Source organism: Hyperolius riggenbachi, chromosome 6, assembly GCF_040937935.1.
Source record: "Hyperolius riggenbachi isolate aHypRig1 chromosome 6, aHypRig1.pri, whole genome shotgun sequence".
NCBI lineage: Eukaryota > Metazoa > Chordata > Amphibia > Anura > Hyperoliidae > Hyperolius > Hyperolius riggenbachi.
The window spans coordinates 324,968,479-324,991,825 of record NC_090651.1 but is presented as its reverse complement, the minus strand read 5'-3'; the positions used below and the strand labels follow the sequence as shown (position 1 = coordinate 324,991,825).

The following is a 23,347-nucleotide window of genomic DNA, read 5'->3' as shown; positions in this document are numbered from 1 at the left end:
ATCAATCCTGGATTGGAAACGACTATGCAACACTCCCGGACCCCAACCAAGTAACATGAACAATGATCTGTGATGGGTTAGCGTTGCCGGTCCCTGTTTATGGAACCTCTCATCTTTATTACATTTATGACTGCATGGCGGCAAAAAGCATTGCTATATCCGCACGCTTTTTGTCCTCATGCAAGGCCTGGGTTGTTGTGTCTCAAAAAGCGTGGCCTTCTCCTCCTGCGCCTCCTCCTGTTCCATCACGTGTGCTGCTGCTGGGTTAGCGTTTCCGGTCCCTGTTTATTGAACCTCTCATCTGTATTACATTTATGACTGCATGGCGGCAAAAAGCATTGCTATATCCGTATGCTTTTTGTCCTCATGCAAGGCCTGGGTTGTTGTGTCTCAAAAAGCGTGGCCTTCTCCTCCTGCGCCTCCTCCTGTTCCATCACGTGTGCTGCTGCTGCTGCTGGGTTAGCGTTGCCGGTCCCTGTTTATGGATCCTCTCATCTTTATTACATTTATGACTGCATGGCGGCAAAAAGCATTGCTATATCCGCACGCTTTTTGTCCTCATGCAAGGCCTGGGTTGTTGTGTCTCAAAAAGCGTGGCCTTCTCCTCCTGCGCCTCCTCCTGTTCCATCACGTGTGCTGCTGCTGCTGCTGGGTTAGCGACAGCGTTGCCGGTCCCTGTTTATTGAACCTCTCATCTATATTACATTTATGAATGCATGGCGGTAAAAAGCATGCTATCCGCACGCTTTTTGTCCTCATGCAAGGCCTGGGTTGTTGTGTCTCAAAGCGTGGCCTTCTCCTCCTGCGCCTCCTCCTGTTCCATCACATGTGCTGCTGCTGGGTTAGCGTTGCCGGTCCCTGTTTATGGAACCTCTCATCTTTATTACATTTATGACTGCATGGCGGCAAAAAGCATTGCTATATCCGCACGCTTTTTGTCCTCATGCAAGGCCTGGGTTGTTGTGTCTCAAAAAGCGTGGCCTTCTCCTCCTGCGCCTCCTCCTGTTCCATCACGTGTGCTGCTGCTGCTGCTGCTGGGTTAGCGACAGCGTTGCCGGTCCCTGTTTATTGAACCTCTCATCTATATTACATTTATGACTGCATGGCGGTAAAAAGCATGCTATCCGCACGCTTTTTGTCCTCATGCAAGGCCTGGGTTGTTGTGTCTCAAAGCGTGGCCTTCTCCTCCTGTGCCTCCTCCTGTTCCATCACGTGTGCTGCTGCTGCTGCTGGGTTAGCGTTGCCGGTCCCTGTTTATGGAACCTCTCATCTTTATTACATTTATGACTGCATGGCGGCAAAAAGCATTGCTATATCCGCACGCTTTTTGTCCTCATGCAAGGCCTGGGTTGTTGTGTCTCAAAAAGCGTGGCCTTCTCCTCCTGTGCCTCCTCCTGTTCCATCACGTGTGCTGCTGCTGCTGGGTTAGCGACAGCGTTGCCGGTCCCTGTTTATTGAACCTCTCATCTATATTACATTTATGACTGCATGGCGGTAAAAAGCATGCTATCCGCACGCTTTTTGTCCTCATGCAAGGCCTGGGTTGTTGTGTCTCAAAGCGTGGCCTTCTCCTCCTGCGCCTCCTCTTGTTCCATCACGTGTGCTGCTGCTGCTGCTGGGTTAGCGTTGCCGGTCCCTGTTTATGGAACCTCTCATCTTTATTACATTTATGACTGCATGGCGGCAAAAAGCATTGCTATATCCGCACGCTTTTTGTCCTCATGCAAGGCCTGGGTTGTTGTGTCTCAAAAAGCGTGGCCTTCTCCTCCTGCGCCTCCTCCTGTTCCATCACGTGTGCTGCTGCTGCTGCTGGGTTAGCGACAGCGTTGCCGGTCCCTGTTTATTGAACCTCTCATCTATATTACATTTATGACTGCATGGCGGTAAAAAGCATGCTATCCGCACGCTTTTTGTCCTCATGCAAGGCCTGGGTTGTTGTGTCTCAAAAAGCATGGCCTTCTCCTCCTGCGCCTCCTCCTGTTCCATCACGTGTGCTGCTGCTGGGTTAACGACAGCGTTGCCGGTCCCTGTTTATTGAACCTCTCATCTATATTACATTTATGACTGCATGGCGGTAAAAAGCATGCTATCCGCACGCTTTTTGTCCTCATGCAAGGCCTGGTTTGTTGTGTCTCAAAAAGCGTGGCCTTCTCCTCCTGCGCCTCCTCCTGTTCCATCACGTGTGCTGCTCCTGCTGCTGGGTTAGCGTTGCCGGTCCCTGTTTATTGAACCTCTCATCTGTATTACATTTATGACTGCATGGCGGCAAAAAGCATGTTACCTGTGCAAAGAAACATGACATTTTCCGCATTTAAAAGACAGTTTTTCCTTTGAAACTTTACAATCAATTTTCTCAAAAACTATACGCTCTTTTTGCTAAATCTTTTTTTCCTCTTGTACCCACTCCCAAGGTGCACATACCCTGCAAATTTGGGGTATGTAGCATGTAAGAAAGCTTTAGAAAGCACGAAAGTTCGGGTCCCCATTGACTTCCATTATGTTCGGAGTTCGGCGCGAACACCTGAACATCGCGGCCATGTTCGGCGAACGTTCGCGAACCCGAACATCCAGGTGTTCGCACAACACTAGCTGTAAGGGGCGCAGAACCTTTTCTGTAGGTCCTCAGCTGGGATAAGGTGTTTGATTTTCGCTATATTTCTTAGATGGAAGAAGGAAGACATGACGACAGCTCGGTCATGAAGGTTTCGCACAGAGTCTTTATACTGTACAGTATCTCCCCCAATTGCTAGTTTGAGGTGGTGAGCGTTTTGAACTGTATCCATCATGTGTGGACTACCTACCAAAAACACCTCTGTTTTGTCAGAGTTCAGCCTCAGCCAGCTGGTGTTCATCCAATTTTGTAAATCCACTAGACACGCATTTATGGATGCTGATGTGTCTTGGGTGCCAGGCTTGAAGGACATCTGCATAACAATGGTATCCTAGGCCATAGTTCTGGATTATTTTGGCCAGTCGGAGCATGTAGTCTGCAAAGAGTAATGGTGATAGTACAGAACCCTGTGGAACTCCATAGGCAAGTGGCACTGGATTAGAGTAGTGTGTGCCCAGACATACTTGCTGTGTCCTGCCAGATAGGAAGGTCTGAAACCAGCTAAGAACAGTACCCCATAGGCCACAGTAATTCTTCAATCGCTGGATTAGTATTTCATGATCCACAGTATCAAATGCTGCAGACAAGTCAAGAAGAATCAGAATTGAGCAATCACCCTTGTCCCTTGCAGTAAGTAGATCATTCATTACTCGGACTAATGCTGTTTCAGTGCTGTGCCTTTTTCCCTTAATCCCTCCTCCCACCCATCTTTCAATATAGGTAGCCAGCTCACCTTCACACTGCAGCAGCCATCTGTGCCACTAATTTCTCTGCTCTTCTCCAGTGCAGAAGCTTCCTCTTCTTTCCATCTTTAAAGCTGCCAAAGTCCATAGCTGCCAAAGTCCATAGCTGCCAGCCACAATGCAAACGTGCACAGAGAGCAAGGTGGCTGCTGCACAGGCAGCTAGCAGCAGAGTACCGCGGTTAGGCGCTCGCCTGATCTCCCTGCATTGCAGCATTTGCAAGCTTGCAAATGCTGCATCAGTTTAGCCTGCTGCTTTGGTGCCCTTCCTCCTGTGGTGCCCTAAATCCGGCCCTGCACTCAGGATTAAGAAGTCGCTCTCTGTAGATCGGAGCAAAGGGGGGCAACACCCCTCCACCAGGGGTGGACTTAGAACATGTACAGGCAAACAGAGGCGCCAAAAGGATAAAAGTCGATAAAAAGTTTAAAAGTCGGGGAAGGTTGAGGTGGATTTCCCTCCTCCAAGTAGACACAACAAACTGTTGGTAGAGTTCAACCAATTATTTATATACCTCTATTTGCCTGTACATGTTCCCTCTAGTATAGGTAAACTGATGAGCCCCCCCCCCCTCAAGTATAGGTAGCCAGATGACCCCTCCCCCCTTTCCCACCAGAATAGGTAGCCAGATGACTCCCTTAATCCCTCCTTTTCCCACTCTCCCCCTTTAAGTATAGGTAGCTAGCTTGCCTTCACACCGCAGCAGCCATCAGTTCTCAGCTCATCTCCAGTGCAAAAGCTTCCTCTTCCTTTCCATCTCCATTGCTGCCCAAGTCCATCGCTGCCGGCCACAATGCAAAGGTGCACAGAGAGCAAGGTGGCCACTACACAGGCTTCTGGCAGCAGAGTACTGCAGTCAGGTGCTCGCCTGATGTCCCTGCATTGCAGCATTTGCAAGCTTGCAAATGCTGCATAAGTTCAGCCTACTGCTTTGGTGCCCTTGCTCCTGTGGTGCCCTAGGCCATGGCCTAGGTGGCCTTGACCTAAATCCGTCCCTGCTTATGTCACATATCGCCTCAAGTACACTTTAACAGCATTTTATTGAATTCCAACTGTACAAGGTGGCCCTGCACATAACTGACTTCCACGCAGATTTAATCACTTTGATCTAATCCGCAAGTGATCAGTTATCCCCACATCCACAATCAATATATCTCTGCTCAATTTCAGATTGGACAAGGGCTCTGGGGGAGAGGGGGAGGCTTGGCCGACCCTCCCTCCCTGCCACCCCCCTCCCATACCATGGACCATGCGGGCTGGTATAACTCAGGGTGCAAAGCCCCACTCAGCCAGGGCTCCACATTCTCTCTATCCTAGCCTGCATGGGGGACAAGGGGTTAAAGAGGCTTGGGAGAGGTTCCCCTACATCATTTTTTTTGTTATTTTCCACACTATTAAACATTAAAAAAAAAGTCTAAAAAAATAGATAATAGGGATCTTTGTACAGCCATATTGCGGCTGTATAGCTATCCCTGGCCAAAGCATTACGACTTTGGAGGGGTTTCCAGGGGGTCCATACACACTTCTTATGGACCCCTTGGAAACCCCGTCATGAAATTCATTGCACTTTCTTTTGATATACAGTATGTCAATTTACACAACCGTTATGTTTGCTACATAATTTGTCATTTACCGCATTTAAATGTATTCATTTTTCCTATAAAAGTTTAAAATCGATTTTCTCAAAAACTATAAGGTCTTTCTGAAATGTGTTTTCCTCGTGTACCCACTGTCCCCCTCCACATACCCTGAAAATTTGGTTATTTCTAGCATGTAAGGGGGCTTTGCTATTAACTGCTAAAGCCGGCGGTCATTCGCCTGCCATTGAACTCTATGGAGATTCTAGATTCTCCAGATTCGCGAATTCAAAATTTGCAAACCCAAAATTTGATATTTGGCCCATCACTATACAGGACGTCCAGTGGCGGCAGAGGTGACCCAATGTTCCTCTCTGCAGACTTGTTAACATCTTGAAGTTTGAGCCTGTCGCTCACTGTAGCACCTGAGTACCAGACCACAATCGAGGAGCAGAGGATAGACTCGATGGTGGCAGTATAGAAGCCCCCATCACGTCTATCTCATTGATGCTGTACCCTGCCAGGACTCTTGTCATCAAAGAATTGTTGTATTTGTTTATTTTACAGCAATATTTACCAAAATATCAATCTAATCTATCAACTTTGGTCTTTTTCTGTCCGTATCCACAGAAGCCACCTGATGTCTTCACCGATAATAAGGACGACCCAAAAACTGGAAAATCCAAAGGCTTGAGCAGGAAAGCCAAGAAAGCTCAGAAAAAAGTAGACAACCTCAAAAAAGAACTTGAAATTGTAAGTTCCCTGAGAATCTATTATACCAGACGTAAAGAGAAGCTGGCAATTTACGAGCTTTAAATTGCTCGTACTTTTATCATTTAGCCTGCGGCCGAGTTGACATCACTCATTGGCACCCACATTCTTGGCACTTCAGACGGGTAATTTAATTTCACATCAGCAAAAAGAAGGCCATAGGAGAACAGACTTCAGAGAGCAATATAAGTACATAAAACTATCCATAATTTTCTAATTGAATCACAATTCATCAGATTACAATTGTCAAACCCCCTTATTGCAAAATGCAAATAATATTTGCCAATCAGAGAGAGGTGCTATCACCCAATGAATTGAGCTGAATGATTAGATAAAAGCAATGCATGCCTGACACCTACTTGAGTTTTATAGTGGTGTGGTGATCAACCCTGCTGTGTTGCTTAGAGGACCCAGCTTACAGTATATAGTTTGACAATGTACACAGCCTCATAAAAACAGAACTGTTTGAAGATGTGATGCTTTAGTGAAGCCTATTTCACTTTCTCAGGAGCACAGTCACAAAGCACATAAGGCAGTATCTGAGGATAAACCAAAGGAAAGATATGGTCATTATTAACTACTTAAAGAGACTCTGTAACATTAAAAAGATCCCCTGGGGGGTACTCACCTCGGGTGGGGGAAGCCTCCGGATCCTAATGAGGCTTCCCACGCCGTCCTCTGTCCCACGGGGGTCTCACCGCAGCCCTCCGAACAGCCGGCGACTGTGCCGACTGTCAGTTCAATATTTACCTTTGCTGGCTCCAGCGGGGGCGCTGTGGCGGCTTTCCGTTCCGAACTACACGGAAATACCCGATCTCATTCGGGTCCGCTCTACTGCGCAGGCGCAGGAAACTTGCGCCTGCGCAGTAAAGCAGACCCGACGGCGATCGGGTATTTCCGTGTAGTTCGGAGCCGACAGCCGTCAGAGCGCCTGCGCAGGAGCCAGGAAGGTAAATATTGACGTCACCACTGCCCGGACTCCACGGAGGGCTGCAGCGAGACCCCTGACGGATGGAGGACGGCGTGGGAAGCCTCATTAGGATCCGGAGGCTTCCCCCACCCGAGGTGAGTACCCCCCAGGGGATCTTTTCATGTTACAGTTCCTCTTTAACTACAACCACAGTTTTCTTTGCCCTTAAAAACCAGAGCAATGTTCACATCATGCTCCTCCCTTTCATTCGCCAACAACTCTATTGTTACTTATCACACCAAAATGGTCTGTATATTGCTTTTTTTGCCACAAATTAGGCTTTCCTTGGGTGGTTCTTTTTTGTAAGAATTATTTTATTTCGCATGCATTTTAAAATGAATAAAACAAAAAAATGAAAAAAACAATACTTTTTAGTTTCGAGGGGTCTTTACCCCCCAAATCCCCTCTGTGGTGCCCGGGGAGTGCTGCCTGTTGAGGCAGAGCTAATGGCTGATGCTCTGCCTCTCAGCGCGTCTATCAGCGCTGATCGCCACCTCTCCCCGCCCCTCTCAGTCTTCCTTCACTGAAAGGGGCGGGGGAGAGGCGGAGATCCGCCGGCTGATAGACGTGAATGGAGGCAGAGCTGCGGCTGAAAGCTCTGCCTCTATGAGCAGCAAAATCCCTGACCAAGAAAGTCGTGGATTTTGCACGGGGGATTTGGGGGTAAAGACCCCCGCGGGATAGCGGCATTTTAGCAGGGGCAAACATGCCCATGTTGAATATAAGGTAAATAGAAATTTTTAATCTCGCTTCAGAGTCTCTTTAAAAGAGAAAAGGAAATAACCTCTCGACTTTTCCAAACAGTCATAATATGTTTTGCGGTTTGAGGCCCCTTCAGTAACTACGGTAACCTCCCAGGTCTCAAAGAATTCGATGTTGGTTAAATCCATAACACTACAATTATACAGAATTAATTTTTTTTTTTTTTTTTTTTTTTTTTTTTACTATCTTAGGTGGACCATACGTTAAGTATTGAGGAACTGGAAAAGAAATACTTTGTGGATATTTCACAGGTAAATTTTGATATAAAAAAACACCTTGATACTGTATTACGTTCACAGTGCTCAGATATGTTGCGTCATAACTAAGCTTTTTTAACAGTGAATATTGCACAGCAATGAAACGTAAATGCAACATTCACAGTGCAAGCCATGCGATGCGCATCAACGGGGTGCGTAAAAATGACACAGATCCTGCTCTGAGTTTATGCAAATATATGCATTGATGCGCTCAATGTTGGTCTATGGTAATGCTGGCATGTTAGATTTGTACTGTGTTTCCCCGAAAATAAGACAGTGTCTTCTATTCATTTTTTCACCAAAAGATGTGCTGGGGCTTATTTTTAGGGGATGTCTTATATTTTTATGGACACACAAGTTCCTGTGCTGTGAGTCCTACTGCCTTCTCCACTGTGCTGCTTCTCCCTGTGCTGTATCCACCTCTTATGTGCCCCTGTGTCCCCCTTGTACCTTTAGTGTCCTCCTGGTGTCCCCCTCTATACCAGTGTCCTCCTCTATCCTCTGTCCTCCTGTGCCCAGTGTCCCCCTTTGTCCTCCTATGGTCCCCCGTGTCCTCTTTTTTCTCCCAGCTCCAAGCCACTGTGTCCCCAATCTTCAGCCTATGGGGAAGAAGTACAGCAACTGGTGTTTCTACTGGAGCCAATGGCCTCGCAGGCAGAGCCATGGCTATGTTATTGCGCCGATCACTGCACTCGCTGAGTAGCAGCGAGTTCAGTGATTGGCCCAGTCACAGAGCCATCGTTGTGCCTGTGAGACCATGGGCTGCAGTAGAAACACCAGTTGCCATACTTTTTCCCCCTTATTTCAGCTAGGGCTTACTTTCGGGTTAGGGCTTATATTTTGAGCTTGCTCGAAATTCCTTCTAGGGCTTACTTTCAGGGGATGTCTTAATTTCAGGGAAAGAGTGTTGCATCACACTACGTTATTTGCACATGCCCACATCTTTTTTTTTTAAAAAAAAGGCGGAGCTTTATCCTCTCAAATGTGCGACACAAACTGCACACATCGATGATGCAATTTTGATTCTCATGCCTCCGTTACATCGCATGCCACCGCAACCACATTACTTGTAGTGATGATCACAAATTTCACATGTACAGTATGTAATTTGGCATCGAAATTTGCAATTACAATGAAAAATAATAATGCAGAATTTCATGGAAAATCTTAACGCACTAGTCACAGGGATGGAGAAGCACCCAGGTAAGAAGACTTCGATGTGCCTCAGCTCACGGTCACACTACCACGTGGCCAAGCAGCAAACAAATCCACAGAGCTGGCACCACCAGATGAGGAAAACAATGCTCTTTTATTTCAACGTCATTAAAATAACAGTCAGTATTCATAGCAATAGCAAGTCAGTATTATAGCAATGGCGACAGCCCGCTGTTTCGAACTTGACGTTCTCTTTTAAGCCATGCTGCTAAGGGGAAATTCATCTGTAATTCCTTGATGCTCATTTAAAGGATGTATGAGCAAATTTATAAAAATTGATTTTCATTTAGTAGTTATTCTTTATTATTAATGATATATATTTGTTTTTCTGTAGGGCTTGAGTACAGTAGAGGCTGAGAAAATTCTTGTTCGGGATGGACTGAACAGACTAAGTCCTCCAAAAGGAACCCCGGAAATTGTCAAATTCTTGATGTTGATGGCCGGAGGATTTGCAATTGTGTTCTGGATTGCAGCTGCCTTGTGTTTCCTTGCCTATGGTCTACAAGCAGCCCAGGATCCAACTGTTTCTAAAGACAATGTAAGCATAAAACTAGATCAACTATATATATTTTTTATTTAATGATTTTTTTACGTATTTTGTGTTCCTTTGTAAAATCATAAACATGCTGTACTTCCAGCTCTGGTTGGCCCTCATCCTCATCGGTGTGGTGTTGGTGACAGCCCTCTTTGCTTACTACCAAGAAGCCAAGAGTACAAACATCATGGCTGGCTTTAAGAACATGGTCCCACAGGTAAGATAGGGCTGCTAGTTCAGCAAAAACGATCTTCAACGTTATCTAATAATCCAGTGAGATGACCTTTGTCCCTAATTAGCTGTTTGTCCATCTAGCAAGCCTTGGTTCTTCGGGATGGACAGCGAGTTGAGTTGATAGCGGAGAAGCTTGTTGTAGGAGACATTGTCTATTTAAAAGGAGGAGACAAAATCCCAGCTGACTTGCGTATAATAGAGAGTCACGGATGCAAGGTGAGAAAGATAGAAACTCTCAGTTTGGAAAATCCTTTTAATTTCTGATGTGAGGTGGAGCATATTAAAAGTCAAAGATTAATGACCACAACCACCCACTTTTACTACACAGGTTGACAACTCTTCTCTCACGGGTGAGTCAGAAGCACAACCTCGTGTGACAGACTGCACAGATGAAAATCCATTAGAGACAAAGAACATTGGGTTTTACTCTACCACGTGCCTAGAAGGTAATTGATATATTGCATACATTTATTTTCGCTGCCCGGTCACTTTGGCACAGGGTGGGTGGCGGCTTTAATCACTATTCCCTTTCCACGTCGTAGCAATTTGGAGGGAAAATACATTTGGGGTCCGGCCATTGCAACATCCCCGAATTACCCATCGGACTATAGCATTGCTCCTATAGCCATGCCAAACTCAGGCTCTGCGTGGCGCATGGTGTGCACCATGAAGCCCTGTCTCATCTATGTTCCTCTTCTGAACTGTCTTAAAGTGGATCGGAGATAAACTTTTACTCATTGCATAATTGTGTTCCTTTCATATAATTTATAGGGCATTCCTCAAGCCAAATACTTTTTTTTTTAATACTTTATTTCCCTATAAATTAAACAAGCATCGCCCACAGCTTCTCCAGTGCCTTGGCACTTTGAGACCCATGCAGCAAGGGCTTATGGGAGCTCAGTCTGGGCAGGAGGATGAGGAGGTGTTACTAGCCAGAGATTTCAGAGGCAGAGGGGAGGAGGGAGGAGGAGAGGGGAGTGAAATTGTCACGGGCTGGAGATACAGATCAGCTTATGTTGGATATGCTCTCAGGGCCACGATTTTCTCTGCCCACGAGTGGCTTCCTGCTTCTTTCGCAGGCATGGCTGTACATGGAGGAGAGCACAACAGCTAATAAGAAGAGGGTCCCAGCCAGCGGTAGTGGGGTCAAGGAGAACATGGGAAGTCTTTAGACTGTTCAAAGACTTTCCTCGACTTAGGTAAGTATCTAACTTCTTTATGGGACATAAATAATTTCCTAACAAAACCAACTTTTTTAACATTACTTTCATTTTTAGCATGTTCAAGTTGTGCTTGAGTGCCTCAATATGCACTCAAATTCAACCTAAAGAATGTGTCTCATCCTACAGGAGCAGCAAGTGGAATTGTCATAAACACCGGTGATCGTACAGTCATTGGACGGATTGCTTCGCTGGCCTCACAAGTAGGAGACCAGAAGACTCCCATCGCCCTGGAGATTGAGCATTTTGTCCATCTTATTAGCGGTCTTGCAGTGTTTGTTGGGGTTGTTTTCTTCATCATCTCCATCGCCATGGGATACAGTGCCCTCAATGCTATTATTTTCTGCATTGGCATCGTGGTAGCCTATGTTCCAGAAGGTCTACTGGCCACTGTCACAGTAAGTATGACCACGGCATTTTGATTCACTGCCCAATGCCATACTTTGCTATAGTTGCTTCACTTATCAATATCTTAACAAAGACATTATTACATTATTTTCCTGCTAGGTCTGCCTCTCACTTACTGCAGTCCGTATGGCAAAGAAGAACTGTCTGGTGAAGAACCTGGAAGCTGTGGAGACACTTGGCTCCACCTCAGTCATCTGCTCTGACAAGACCGGAACCCTGACCCAGAACCGGATGACTGTTGCGCACATGTGGTTTGATAAGGTCATTCACAACTCGGACACCAGTGAAGAAGGAACTGGTAAGACCTCTCATATTTCTCACTAGGATACATAGCAGTGTTGGTTGGATAGTGTATTGGTTAAGGGCTCTACTGCTTACACAGGAGACCAGCATTCAACTCTTGACTCTTCCTGTTCAGTAAATCAGGAGACCTTGGGCAAGACTTCTTAACACTGCCTACTGAGAGGTCCAGTGGCGTAGCAATAGGGGTTGCAGATGATGCAACCGCATCGGGGCCCTTGGGTCAGTATTAGCTATTTATTGGTCCTGTGCTGGTAATCATCACTATAGATGCTTTGAATGGTAGTTATCATTAAAAAGCAGTTCCCCGCCCCTTTTTGCACCTCTGACACTGTGGTTGTCCTTGGCAGGATTTGGTGTGCCATATCAATTGTTACATACCGTATAGAGTGCTTGGGGGGCCCTATGTAAAACTTGCACTGGGGCCCATAGCTCCTTAGCTACGCCACTGGAGAGGTCTCTAGTGGCTGCAGCTCTGTTACTTTTAGTTTGCCAGGAGAAAAGCGCAATATAAATATTCTGTGTCTGTGTCTTTGTTTGTACTATGTTGTATTTGACAGCATGATAGTAAAGTGGCTCCTGGCCGCCCTCAGTACTTGGAGTGCTAGAGTTCCAGGTTTATATATATGGCTTTTATATGTTCTCTCCAGTTTTTTGAATGTCTTTTTGGCACTCCATTTTCCTCTCACAATTCAAATACATGCCAGTAGGTAAAAGAGGAGTATTATTTTATAAATTATTTAGTCAATGTTTACCCTCACCCTGATTTACTATATGAAATTTATCACAGCTGGCTACATTTTTTGTACTGGCAGGTGATCTCTGTGGAATGTTTGTTTACTGTTTTAAATCCAGTAGAGAAGTTTTCTGTTCTCCCAGAATGCTCTAGGAGGAGTGGAGAATTCTACATAATCATCCTAGGCTAGGCATTAGTGGGAGGGTGGGTCCAAATACCAGTATACAGAAACATGTAACAATAGGAAGTACTTTTGATGCTGAAACCAGGATATTTATGAGCCGCAGGGACATAGATAAACGTCTTGTAGCTGAAGCACAGCTGTGCATGGTTGGGATTTCTCCTGTGCACACCTGCACTATCTGCTGCAGCACTAATTAGTGAAAGGGAATATATATTCCCTGACCCAATAAGATTGTTTTTTACCATTAACAATATTTTTTAATTTCTGAGTTCATAGTGAAAAATACACACTGTAGCATTATTTCAGAATCAAATTTTCTCACCATAAATTGTGACAGGAACATAAAAGTTTTGTGATAATAAATGGTAAAATGGTAATAAATGTTTTTTTTAATCTACAGTAGCATAGTAGCCTTTTTATTTTTGAACTGGAATTGGTAAAACTGAGAAATAATGTTTTTCTATTTTTTCCCGCTTTTTCCAATTAAAATGCATAGAAAACAAACTTTTGCCTAGAAAAAAAAATATGTATTTTATTTAGGCGTCATAAGTAGGGACGAAGTTATTGCTAATTAAATAGGGACACGGAGGCACCACACTTGCTATGAGCCAGTAATAAGCTCCTCCTGCTTTGATTGCCTTAAGAAGTGGGCTGCAATCCACGAAACACGTTACAACTGTTAGCAACTATTCCGTTTTGTTTTTTTTTCTCCAGGAGAGATGTTTGATCAGAGCTCTTCCACCTGGCAAGCGTTAGGAAGAATCGCCACCCTCTGCAACAGGGCAGAATTTTGTGCAAATCAAGAGGATGTTCCTATTACTAAGGTAAGAATTAGTAATATTGGGTATGTAAAATATCGTGGCATTATTTTGGCTTAGTGCTCCCTCAGTCATCAGCAAGCGAGTGACTTTGATTTAAAGAAACAGCAAAGGATTGTGTTGTTCGGTGTACCAGGACCTGTGCTTGATGGAATTAAATGAATAAGGTTACAGTGCATATGTATTGCATGTTAATTTATTTATCATCACCAGCCAATGCCATCGCACTGCTGACTTGGCAGCCCACACAAAGTTTAATCAAACAAAGTTTTGATGGCTGGGCTGTGCGATGGTCAGTGACTACATTTTTTGACAGCATTGTACAGGTACCCATGCACTCAATGTTTAGGGTTTTTTCTTAAAAAAGATTTCTAACAGAATCTTTAAAGTGGCACTATGGCAAAAACATTTAAATTTGAAATATGTGCAAACATAGACAAATAAGAAGTATGTTTTTTTCCAGAGTAAAATGAGCCATCAATTACTTTTCTCCTATGTTGCTGTCACTTACAGTAGGTAGTAGAAATCTGACCGAAGCAACAGGTTTTGAACTAGTCCATCTCTTCATAGGGGATTCTCAGCAAGGCTTTTATTCTTTATAAAGATATTCCCTAAAAAGGATTTAAACAGTGATGCTGGCCAGCTTCCCTGCTTGCTACACATTTTTTTGGCAGTTGGACAGAGCAACTGCCATTCACTAAGTGCTTTTGAAAATAATTAAATCCCTGAGAATCCCCCCATGAAGAGATGGGCTAGTCCAAAACCTGTTGCTTCTGACAGATTTCTACTACTTACTGTAAGTGACAGCAACATAGGAGAAAAGTAATTTATGGCTCATTTTACTCTGGAAAAAATGTACTTCTTATTTGTTTAAGTTTGCGCATATTATAAATTTAAACATTTTCGCCATAATGCCCCTTTAAGAATTAGCGTCCACCTGGGAAATCAGTGTAAGGGAGGGGGACCATAGACTATGAGGGAAGTCTATAAGGAAGGGGGATATTAGACCACCAGGGAGATGTATTTGATGGGGAGGGGGACCACTAGAACACCATGGAGATCTATAATATGGGTTTTCTTGACTACCGGGGAGATTTATGTGAGAGTTTGGGACCACTTAACAACCAGGGAAGTCTATAAGGAAGAAAAGGGATCCACTACACTGCCAAGGAGTATAATGGGTGCCACTATAGAGACGTGCACAGCATAGGAACGCATACAAAGGACACACAGCACAGGGACCATGATAAGAGGAGATTATAGAGGGTCTTTAAATGGGCAGATGCTTTAGTAGGAGTAACTAGGGACACATCATAGGAGCACCTTTATAATGGGAATGTCATCTATCTATATATATAATAGACTAAGTGCCTCAACCTTCAAACAAGAAGAAGAAGTACTTTGCATGAGAAAATGTATGCGTGCTTAAACACCAAGTTTAAGGCCTCTTTTCCACGGACTGTTGAGCTGTGTGCTCAGCAAGCAGTTACCAGGCAGCAGTGAGCAGATACCAGGCAGCAACAAGCAGTTCCAATAACAGTACAAAATTCGGTATAGAGTGTAATCGAATATTGAAATACTTTATTAATATCAAAAAGGATGGGGTTGGGGGTATGGTAATTAAAAACTAAAGGAGGAAGTTTTGCGGAGTCAACATATGCATTATATATGGCCGGCCATTCAGTTCATCAGACCACTCACAACACACACTCAAATATTCCCCCATGCAACCTAGTGGAACTCAGCGCTGAGATAACATCTTCATGCATCCAGTCACCATCCCCCCCTTTGATTAGGGGGGTGCCATACGGACAATTTATCCGGTTGAGGCGAAATTGTTCTAGTGATGAGACTTTTCGCATGGAGGCTAGATCAATGTATGATCGCTTCAGACAAAGAGGATATCCACATCGCACCCTACGCAGGGCTCTGCGGAAGGCTTGGAATGTGGATAGAACTAATCTATTGGAGTGTCGAGAGAATATAAAAAAAGGAGGTGACGATTTTTTGCGCCTGATTAGCACCTTTGGGTCCCATTGGGAATCTTTGCGCCATATATTGGAAAAAAATTGGAGTATTCTGACCGCTTCACCCGAGATTTTAAAAATTGTTGGGCCTAGACCCCTTATGACAGCTAAACGAGCACCCAATCTTCGTGACAAATTGGTCAAAAGTGAATATAAGCGAAATACAACAACATGGCTAGATAAACATATACCAAATGGGACTTACAGATGCTCTGGGTGTAAGTTATGTCCTTTTATAGATCGCAGAGACAATAAGAACTTTTGCGATAGTTCTGGTTAGAATACGTATGAAATTAGATCGCATATAAATTGTCTAACTGAGAAAGTTATTTATATGATTGAATGTCCTTGCGGACTAAAGTACATAGGGAAAACTAAAAGAATGATGAAAGACCGAGTTTTAGAGCATTTGCGCTTAATTGAGGATAATAATGAGGAAAAAAGTTTTTTGGCTGCACATTATGCTGAATGCCATAATAGTGATCTGGCCGGAACTAAAGTGAAAGGTATTTACAGACTAAACATTTCAAGTAGAAGGGGGGATTATGACGATGTTCTGTATTGTAAGGAGGCCATGTGGATACATAGATTAAACACCTTGTATCCTCATGGCCTCAATAGAGAATTAGACCTGAGAGCATTTCTGCGCATGAATGCGTATACGTGATGGCGCGCATGTGAATAGTATGGTTAGTTTAATGACTTTGTAGTCAGTTATCACTTTGGCCCATCTCTTTTGACATAAAGGTAGATGATGGATTTATATGTATGATGTCCCTTTAAGGGGCGACATGTGATAAACGTGCAGCCAAAGGAAGATTGGCACTTCTAACAATATGAATAAATTAAAGAAACTCTCAGTAAGGATGGATTTTATATCTTCTGAGAGGTGGAAATGATACTGAGGAAAGGTCTGATTTGCTGTAATAACGCTATGTGCAGTGTCCGATTGACAAATGCAGTAAAAACGTGCCCACCTACCACTCTCTGAAACTATGCTTGCCTTTGCTGAATCCTGGTGGTGGCTGTTGCCATAGTGAGCGCTGACCAATAGCCAGCCAGGGAGGAAGTCGTAGCTCGATATAAATGGATGCACAGAGGGAGGCAACTACACCCTGAAGAAACGCCCACAGCGTGAAAAGCGTTGGTGGGCGGAGCCAACGCATCGTGTGGCCGTCCAGACCACCCACGACACGGGAACTACCCTACCCAGGAACCATTGCAGGCAGTAGGACGGGCGCTCCATACGGAAGTCCGCGGAGAGTGCAATCTGAGCTGAGCTGGGACGCCGGCCAGCCTTATCTCCACGCTGCGCCCTGTTGACAGCCACATATACGATGACCTGGTGGAAAGGGGGACCCCCGATGATGATCACACATACCCCATTGATGTAGCAGCATTTGGAAGCAGCGCTGCGGAGGCTCCTAGAGACATTGGTGAGATCCATCCATATTACATTATGCTGTGCATGCATCCATAATCATTGCTGAAGCTTGCTAACAGCCGTTATACATATATGGAATACAACTAACCACCTGTATGTTAGTAATCTTGAAGAGACGTCAGAAGTTTTCTTGGACTCTGAACCATGGTCCTTCAGTGAGTGTTATCTCAGCGCTGAGTTCCACTAGGTTGCATGGGGGAATATTTGAGTGTGTGTTATGAGTGGTCTGATGAACTGAATGGCCGGCCATATATAATGCATATGTTGACTCCGCAAAACTTCCTCCTTTAGTTTTTAATTACCATACCCCCAACCCCATCCTTTTTGATATTAATAAAGTATTTCAATATTCGATTACACTCTATACCGAATTTTGTACTGTTATTGGAGTTAATGTTAACTGGTTGTGTTCATAGCAGTTGTGATGGATTAATATTCTATCTATCAATTTGGAGGCGGTATCTTATATGCCCCACCTGAGTTTATTGGAATCTGCTCACTGCATTAGATCATTACAATTTATTATAGCAACAAGCAGTTACCAGGCAGCAGCAAGCAGTTATCAGTCAGCAGTGAGCAGATACCAGGCAGCAACAAGCAGTTACCAGGCAGCAGCAAGCAGTTACCAGGCAGCAGTGAGCAGATACCAGGCAGCAACAAGCAGTTACCAGGCAGCAGCAAGGGGTTACCAGGCAGCAGCAAGGGGTTACCAGGCAGCAGCAAGCAGTTACCAGGCAGCAGCAAGCAGTTACCAGGCAGCAGCAAGCAGTTACCAGGCAGCAGCAAGCAGTTACCAGGCAGCAGTGAGCAGTTGTGAGAGTTTGAGAGCCATTTCACTGCCTATTCACAGTTCATGGAAAAGAGGCCTTACCCTAGCAAGTCTGACATTGCAAATCTGGCCTAATTGGCTATTCATGAGGCAATGCTCATGCAAATGCATGCACAAACCAATACCACAAAGCAGTCACCCTGCTACATGCTACATTAGCACTATCCGGCTTAGTGCACACCAGAGCGGTTCGGCAGCGTTTTGCGATCCACTTGCGGCTGCGGATACGCTTGGGTAATGTATTTCAATGGGCTGGTGCACACCAGAGCGGGAGACGTTTTGCTGAAACGCATACTCCCGAGGTGAGGCATTTTTTGGATTGCGGAGGCGTTTCTGCCTCCAATGTAAAGTATAGGAAAAACGCAAACCGCTCTGAAAAACGGCAGTTCAGAGCGGTTTTGCAGGCGTTTTTGTTACAGAAGCTGTTCAGTAACAGCTTTACTGTAACAATATATGAAATCTACTACACCAAAAACGCTTTACAAAACCGCAAAATGCTAGGTGAAATGCTACAGAAAAATAAGAAAAAGCGTTTCAAAATCTGCTAGCATTTTGCGGATCTGCTAGCAGTTTTTGGTGTGCTCCAGGCCTCCAGGAGCGCCACGGGGAGGATTCCCAATGCCCCCTTTTTATACAACTGGGGGGGACCGCAGGGTCCCAGGCTCTCTCACTGCCTGGAAACCACAGCGGCACCCCGGAGGGGGAGGCTGGGTGGCGTAGACGACCCCCCCCCCCCCAAGTGTGGCCAGCGCCGGGGAGAGCCGTCTGCACCCACCTCCCAATATTAAAAACAGGCACTTACCTTAACGTCCATTGCGTTCTGCTACATGCGCATTAATTTGGGGGCACCACATGAGAAAAGAGAGAAGCATGGGTCACCCCGAGCTTTAGAGCTCAGGGCTGGCTCACATACAGCACTCCAGAGGGGGGGGGGGGGCAGGACAGGCGCACTCACTCCAGGGTTCACACCACCAGAGCAAGCCATCCACCACCTGCCTCCAAAGGATACAAACTGCACAAAATGCTTTCCATGAGAAAATTAATGCGCATGTAGCAGAACCCAATGGACGTTAAGGTAAGTGGCTGTTTTTAATATTAGGAGGTGGGTGCGGACGGCTCTCCCCAGCGCTGGCCACGCTTGGGGGGGGGGCGGCTGCGCCACCCAGCCTCCCACTCCGGGGTGCCGCTGTGGTTCCCAGGCAGCGAGAGAGCACTTTGCAGTATTGGTTTTTTGACCCTGCATAGTTTGGCATGCGAAAGCAAATGCATATTTGCATGAGCATTGCCTCATGAATAGCCAATTAGGCCGGATTTGCAAAGCCAGACTTGCTAGGGTTAAACTTGGTGTTTGAGCACGCATGCATTTTCTCATGGAAAGCCTACTTCTTCATGCTTCAAGGTTGAGGCACGTACTCTATTAGATAGATAGATGCGGCGTATGCTACGACGCGGGTTGGCTAGTTGGAATTATTACAATAAAAGCAATGTTTAGTCAGGCCCACTTTTTGGACTACACCCCCTATATAGTAAAAATGGCAAATTATCCCCCCTATTAACCTCTTCTTCCTCATTTTTATTATTACAAATATTTGTTATTACATTTACAGTTCAAAGTGAAAAGGTATGCAATAAATTAAGAATACACCTTTATTTCAAATTCAAATATCAAAATACTGTACATTGTGAAAGCAACATAATTGTGATAAATAGTCTAACACGATTTGTACTTTTTTTTTCTTTAGCAGAAAAAAAATCGAATGGGTAAAACCTGAGAAATAACGTATTTTTTCTTTTTTTCCCACTAACATGCATAGAAAATAACATTAATCTTGAGAGAAAAAAACTGACAGTCCAGTCCAAAATAAAAAAAGTGTAAGGTCTAGATGTGCAGTGCTTAGATCTCCATGATTATTTTGTCTCCTTGCTGTTTTATCTAGAACTAGTACAAAGGCCCGCCCGTTGAAATAAAGGCACTAGTAGGCCTCAGCTGGGACCACCCCGCTACGGGTGCAGTGCCCCAACCTGCCATGTGCGTCAGGCACGATGCACGGACACAGAAAGACTCAGGACAGGGAGATTATTATAAAGGATGCAGTGTGCTGTCATCCTTGTTGCCTTATGCTGCTGTAATGAGAAGCCATTTGTATGGAGCAATGAGAATTATCCTCAGAAATTTCTAATCAGCCCCACCATAAATTTTGTGTCGACTGTATTTTCCACCAACAATTCCTATTGGTCCACACAAACGGATCCATTGGAAGCCCACACCGTAAATTGAGCTACACTGTAGATGGGTCTCCTGGTCATTATAGCAGGGGGATACAATGAGGACAGATGCCGGCCAGTGTACTCTAGGGATGGTCACTGAGATGCAAATAATTTCGACTTGATGCAGGACTATGCAAATAGTGTATGCAAATTCATGCAACTTGAAAATGGACCACTCAGTTTAACCTCAGCGGGATTTGATTGGTTCATTTTCAAGCTGCATAAATTTGCATAAGGTTACATCAATTTAAAATTTTTTGCATCTCATTGACCTTTCCTAGATTGCTGCAGCCAAGATAAAAGAAGAAAAAGATAAAAGAGATGAGCATACAGAAAACTACAAACATTTAAAGGATACCTGAAGTGACGTGTGACATGATGAGATAGACATGTGTATGTACAGTGCCTAGCACACAAATAACTATGCTGTGTTCCTTTTTTACTTTCTCTGCCTGAAAGAGTTAAATATCAGGTATGTAAGTGGCTGACTCAGTCCTGACTCAGACAGGAAGTGACTACAGCGTGACCCTCATTGATAAGAAATTCCCCTGTTTACCTCTTTCTTGCTCTCAGAAGCCATTTTCTGCTAGGGAAGTGTTTTATAGTTGCACAGTGTTTTACAGTCACACTGTAGTCATTTCCTGTCTGAGTCAGGACTGAGTCAGTCACTTACATACCTGATATTTAACTCTTTCAGGCAGAGAAAGAAAAAAAGGAACACAGCATAGTTATTTGTGTGCTAGGCAGTATACATACACATGTCTATCTCATTATGTCACATTTCAGTTCGGGTATCCTTTAAAGGAAGGGGGAAAAATACAGAAGAAAAATTATGAAAATATGAACGTATACAGAAGAAGAATACAATTTATATTTGTTTTATTGGTTTTGCTTTCCCATGTAGAAAACTGTCAATGGAGATGCCTCAGAAGCAGCGTTGCTAAAATTTACGGAGAACATTTATGGTGATGTGATGGGAATCCGGAAGAAGAATCCGAAGGTGCTGGAGATCCCATTCAACTCAAGCAACAAGTACCAGGCAAGTGGCTGCAGCTGTCCTCTGTATGGCTAAGTGCACACACAGCAGAAACGCTAGCGTTACGGAAAACACGGCATTGTTGCCGCTAATGGAAGTCTAGGGGCCGCAGGAAAAACGCATATCACGTGTGTTTTGGAAAATGCTGGTTTTGCTGCATATTATTCAAAAATGCAAGAAAAACGCACATAATAAGGCTGCTTTCACGTTATAAAAAGGAATAATGCAGACTAACGCACAGCAATAGTAAGTCTGTGCAACATTCACAGTGCACACGTTGCGTTGTGTGTAACGTGTAGCAATATTTAGAAAGTGCTGCATGTTGTGCGTTATATGCGTTATTAGCTACGTTGGACTGTTTGCACATGCTCAGTAATGTTTTTGATTTTTTTTTAAAATGTGATGCATGTGCCGTTTTCGTTCTATCAGTATGCAACGAAAACGGCGCACCAAGAGACGCATAACGCAGTTCAATATAACGTCCAACTTCAAAACCAACATGCGTTGCGTTAGGGGCACGTTGTGCGACCTTAACATCGCATCAAACGCAACATCCCACTGTGAAAGAGGCCTGAAAGTCAATGGAAATCCAATGTTATGCATTTTTCATGCGTTTTCTATGTGTTTTTGCTTAAAAAATTGTTTTGTGGGGTATTTCCTCTTCCTGTTGTCTTCCTAGTGATTTGCATACAATGCAAAATGAAAACACATGAAAAATGCATACAAGGTGCATATGCGTTTTTTTATATGCAAAACACATTAAAACACATTAAAACGCATGCAAAATGCTTGAAAAACGCATCTGCAGTAAAAAAACGCTAATGCAAACGCAGCAAAAATGCACAAAGAAGACACGCACAAAACATTCACCTAAAACATGACATAAAACACAGCTTTTCATGATCTCTTATGTGTGCACCCAGCCTATATCCAGATTAATCTCACTAAATATTTAAATCAGTGCATCCGTATCTGTCTCATGTTCAACACATTCATTGTCATTGGGTGCTTTAGTTTTTCCATTTGGCCTGGAACCTACTAGAGCGTTTCTTTAAGCGTCCAGGGAGTGCTTTAAATTGCTAGCAATTTTCCCAAACGCTCTGCCAATGTAAGTAAATGTAACAAATTCCACAGTAGCGATTGTGATTAGGAAAATCGCAATTGCAGGACATGCAGCGTTTTGAGAGCGTTTGCGCTTCAATATAAAGTATGTTAGCGCTGGCAAATCGCTCATGTATCACTACACATAGCGATTTGTGTGCGATTTAAAATTACTGCATACTATAAAAAAAATTAAAATAAATTGAAAGAACCAATCCGAATTAAATTCGCTAATCGCAAATCTCTATCGCAATTGCTGGCAAGAAGCTTACACTTTTTAAAATTGCTATCAAAATATTCGGAAACATGCTTACTGATTCAAAACGCTAGTGAGTGCGCTAGCACTTTGCGATTTGTAGTGGGTTCCAGGCCTAATACCGTATTCCAAAGTTGGGCGTCTCTTTCTTCTCATTCTTCTGCCTGCCTTCTGCATTTGTAATTAGGGATGCTTATTTAGATTCTGTAGAATTGAAAAATCGGAATTCTGCGTTAATTCTCATTTACCACAACTCTGAAATTTTAGCCCAATCACAGAACTTGGTAGCACTGGACCAATCAGAGAATGCAGAATTTTTCAGCAAAAAAAAAAAAATGGATTACCACGGTAATTTTAGACCCATCACAAAATCCCGTTTTTCCAATTGCTGATTTTTTTCTTTGGCATTTCTTGCATTCTCTGATGCAAAAATTGACAAATAAAAACTCCTCCGAAATTGGAAAATAGATATCGGAAAATCGTAAATCAGAAATTGGTGAAAATCGGACTTTCCGAGGAATCAGAAATCAGCATTTCCAACCATTCCTATTTGTCATTTTCTTTTTTTTTTTTTTTACATTTCTCCCTCAGTTTTCCCCATCATTTTATCTTTCCTTTTCCATATGTCATCATTCCCTTTATCCCTCACAAGTATTCATGAATTTTTAAGAGTACCTGCAGGGAACTCATCTTGAGGAAGGAAGCCTCTGGATCCTGGAGAGGCTTCCCCCACCCTCCCTCACCAGCCTGTTTCTGCGCTGGGACCCCAGAAAAGCCGCTTGTTGATAGCTCGTGCATGCGAACTAGAATGGATCTACTCGGGCTCTGGCGGAAAAAGCTGACTGTGCCTGTGCAGTAGCACAGACCTGCTTGGGTTCAGCTTTTTCCTCCTGGGCTCAAGTGGGTTCATGTTACTGCAGGCAGTAAGCACAGCTCGTCTACGCTTCAGGGATCCCATCACTGAAGGTAGGAAGGGGGAAGGCCCTTGAGGATCCAAAGACTTCCCCCTCCCGAGGTAAGTATTCAAATATTCCTGTAACAAACCTCA

The 23,347-nt window shown here is 44.1% G+C and overlaps 1 protein-coding gene across 1 annotated transcript in view; it reads left to right on the top strand.

Moving 5' to 3' along the window:
* The window catches only part of LOC137522195 (potassium-transporting ATPase alpha chain 2-like), a 101,485-nt gene that overhangs the window by 56,598 nt on the left and 21,540 nt on the right, over nt 1-23,347 (top strand). Inside the window, exons 4-13 of the mRNA XM_068242226.1 lie at nt 5,559-5,681; nt 7,623-7,682; nt 9,238-9,441; nt 9,542-9,655; nt 9,754-9,888; nt 10,001-10,118; nt 11,022-11,290; nt 11,400-11,598; nt 13,235-13,344; nt 20,811-20,945. Coding sequence (XP_068098327.1) covers nt 5,559-5,681; nt 7,623-7,682; nt 9,238-9,441; nt 9,542-9,655; nt 9,754-9,888; nt 10,001-10,118; nt 11,022-11,290; nt 11,400-11,598; nt 13,235-13,344; nt 20,811-20,945 — 1,467 coding nt within the window. The remainder of the gene's footprint in view (nt 1-5,558; nt 5,682-7,622; nt 7,683-9,237; nt 9,442-9,541; nt 9,656-9,753; nt 9,889-10,000; nt 10,119-11,021; nt 11,291-11,399; nt 11,599-13,234; nt 13,345-20,810; nt 20,946-23,347) is intronic.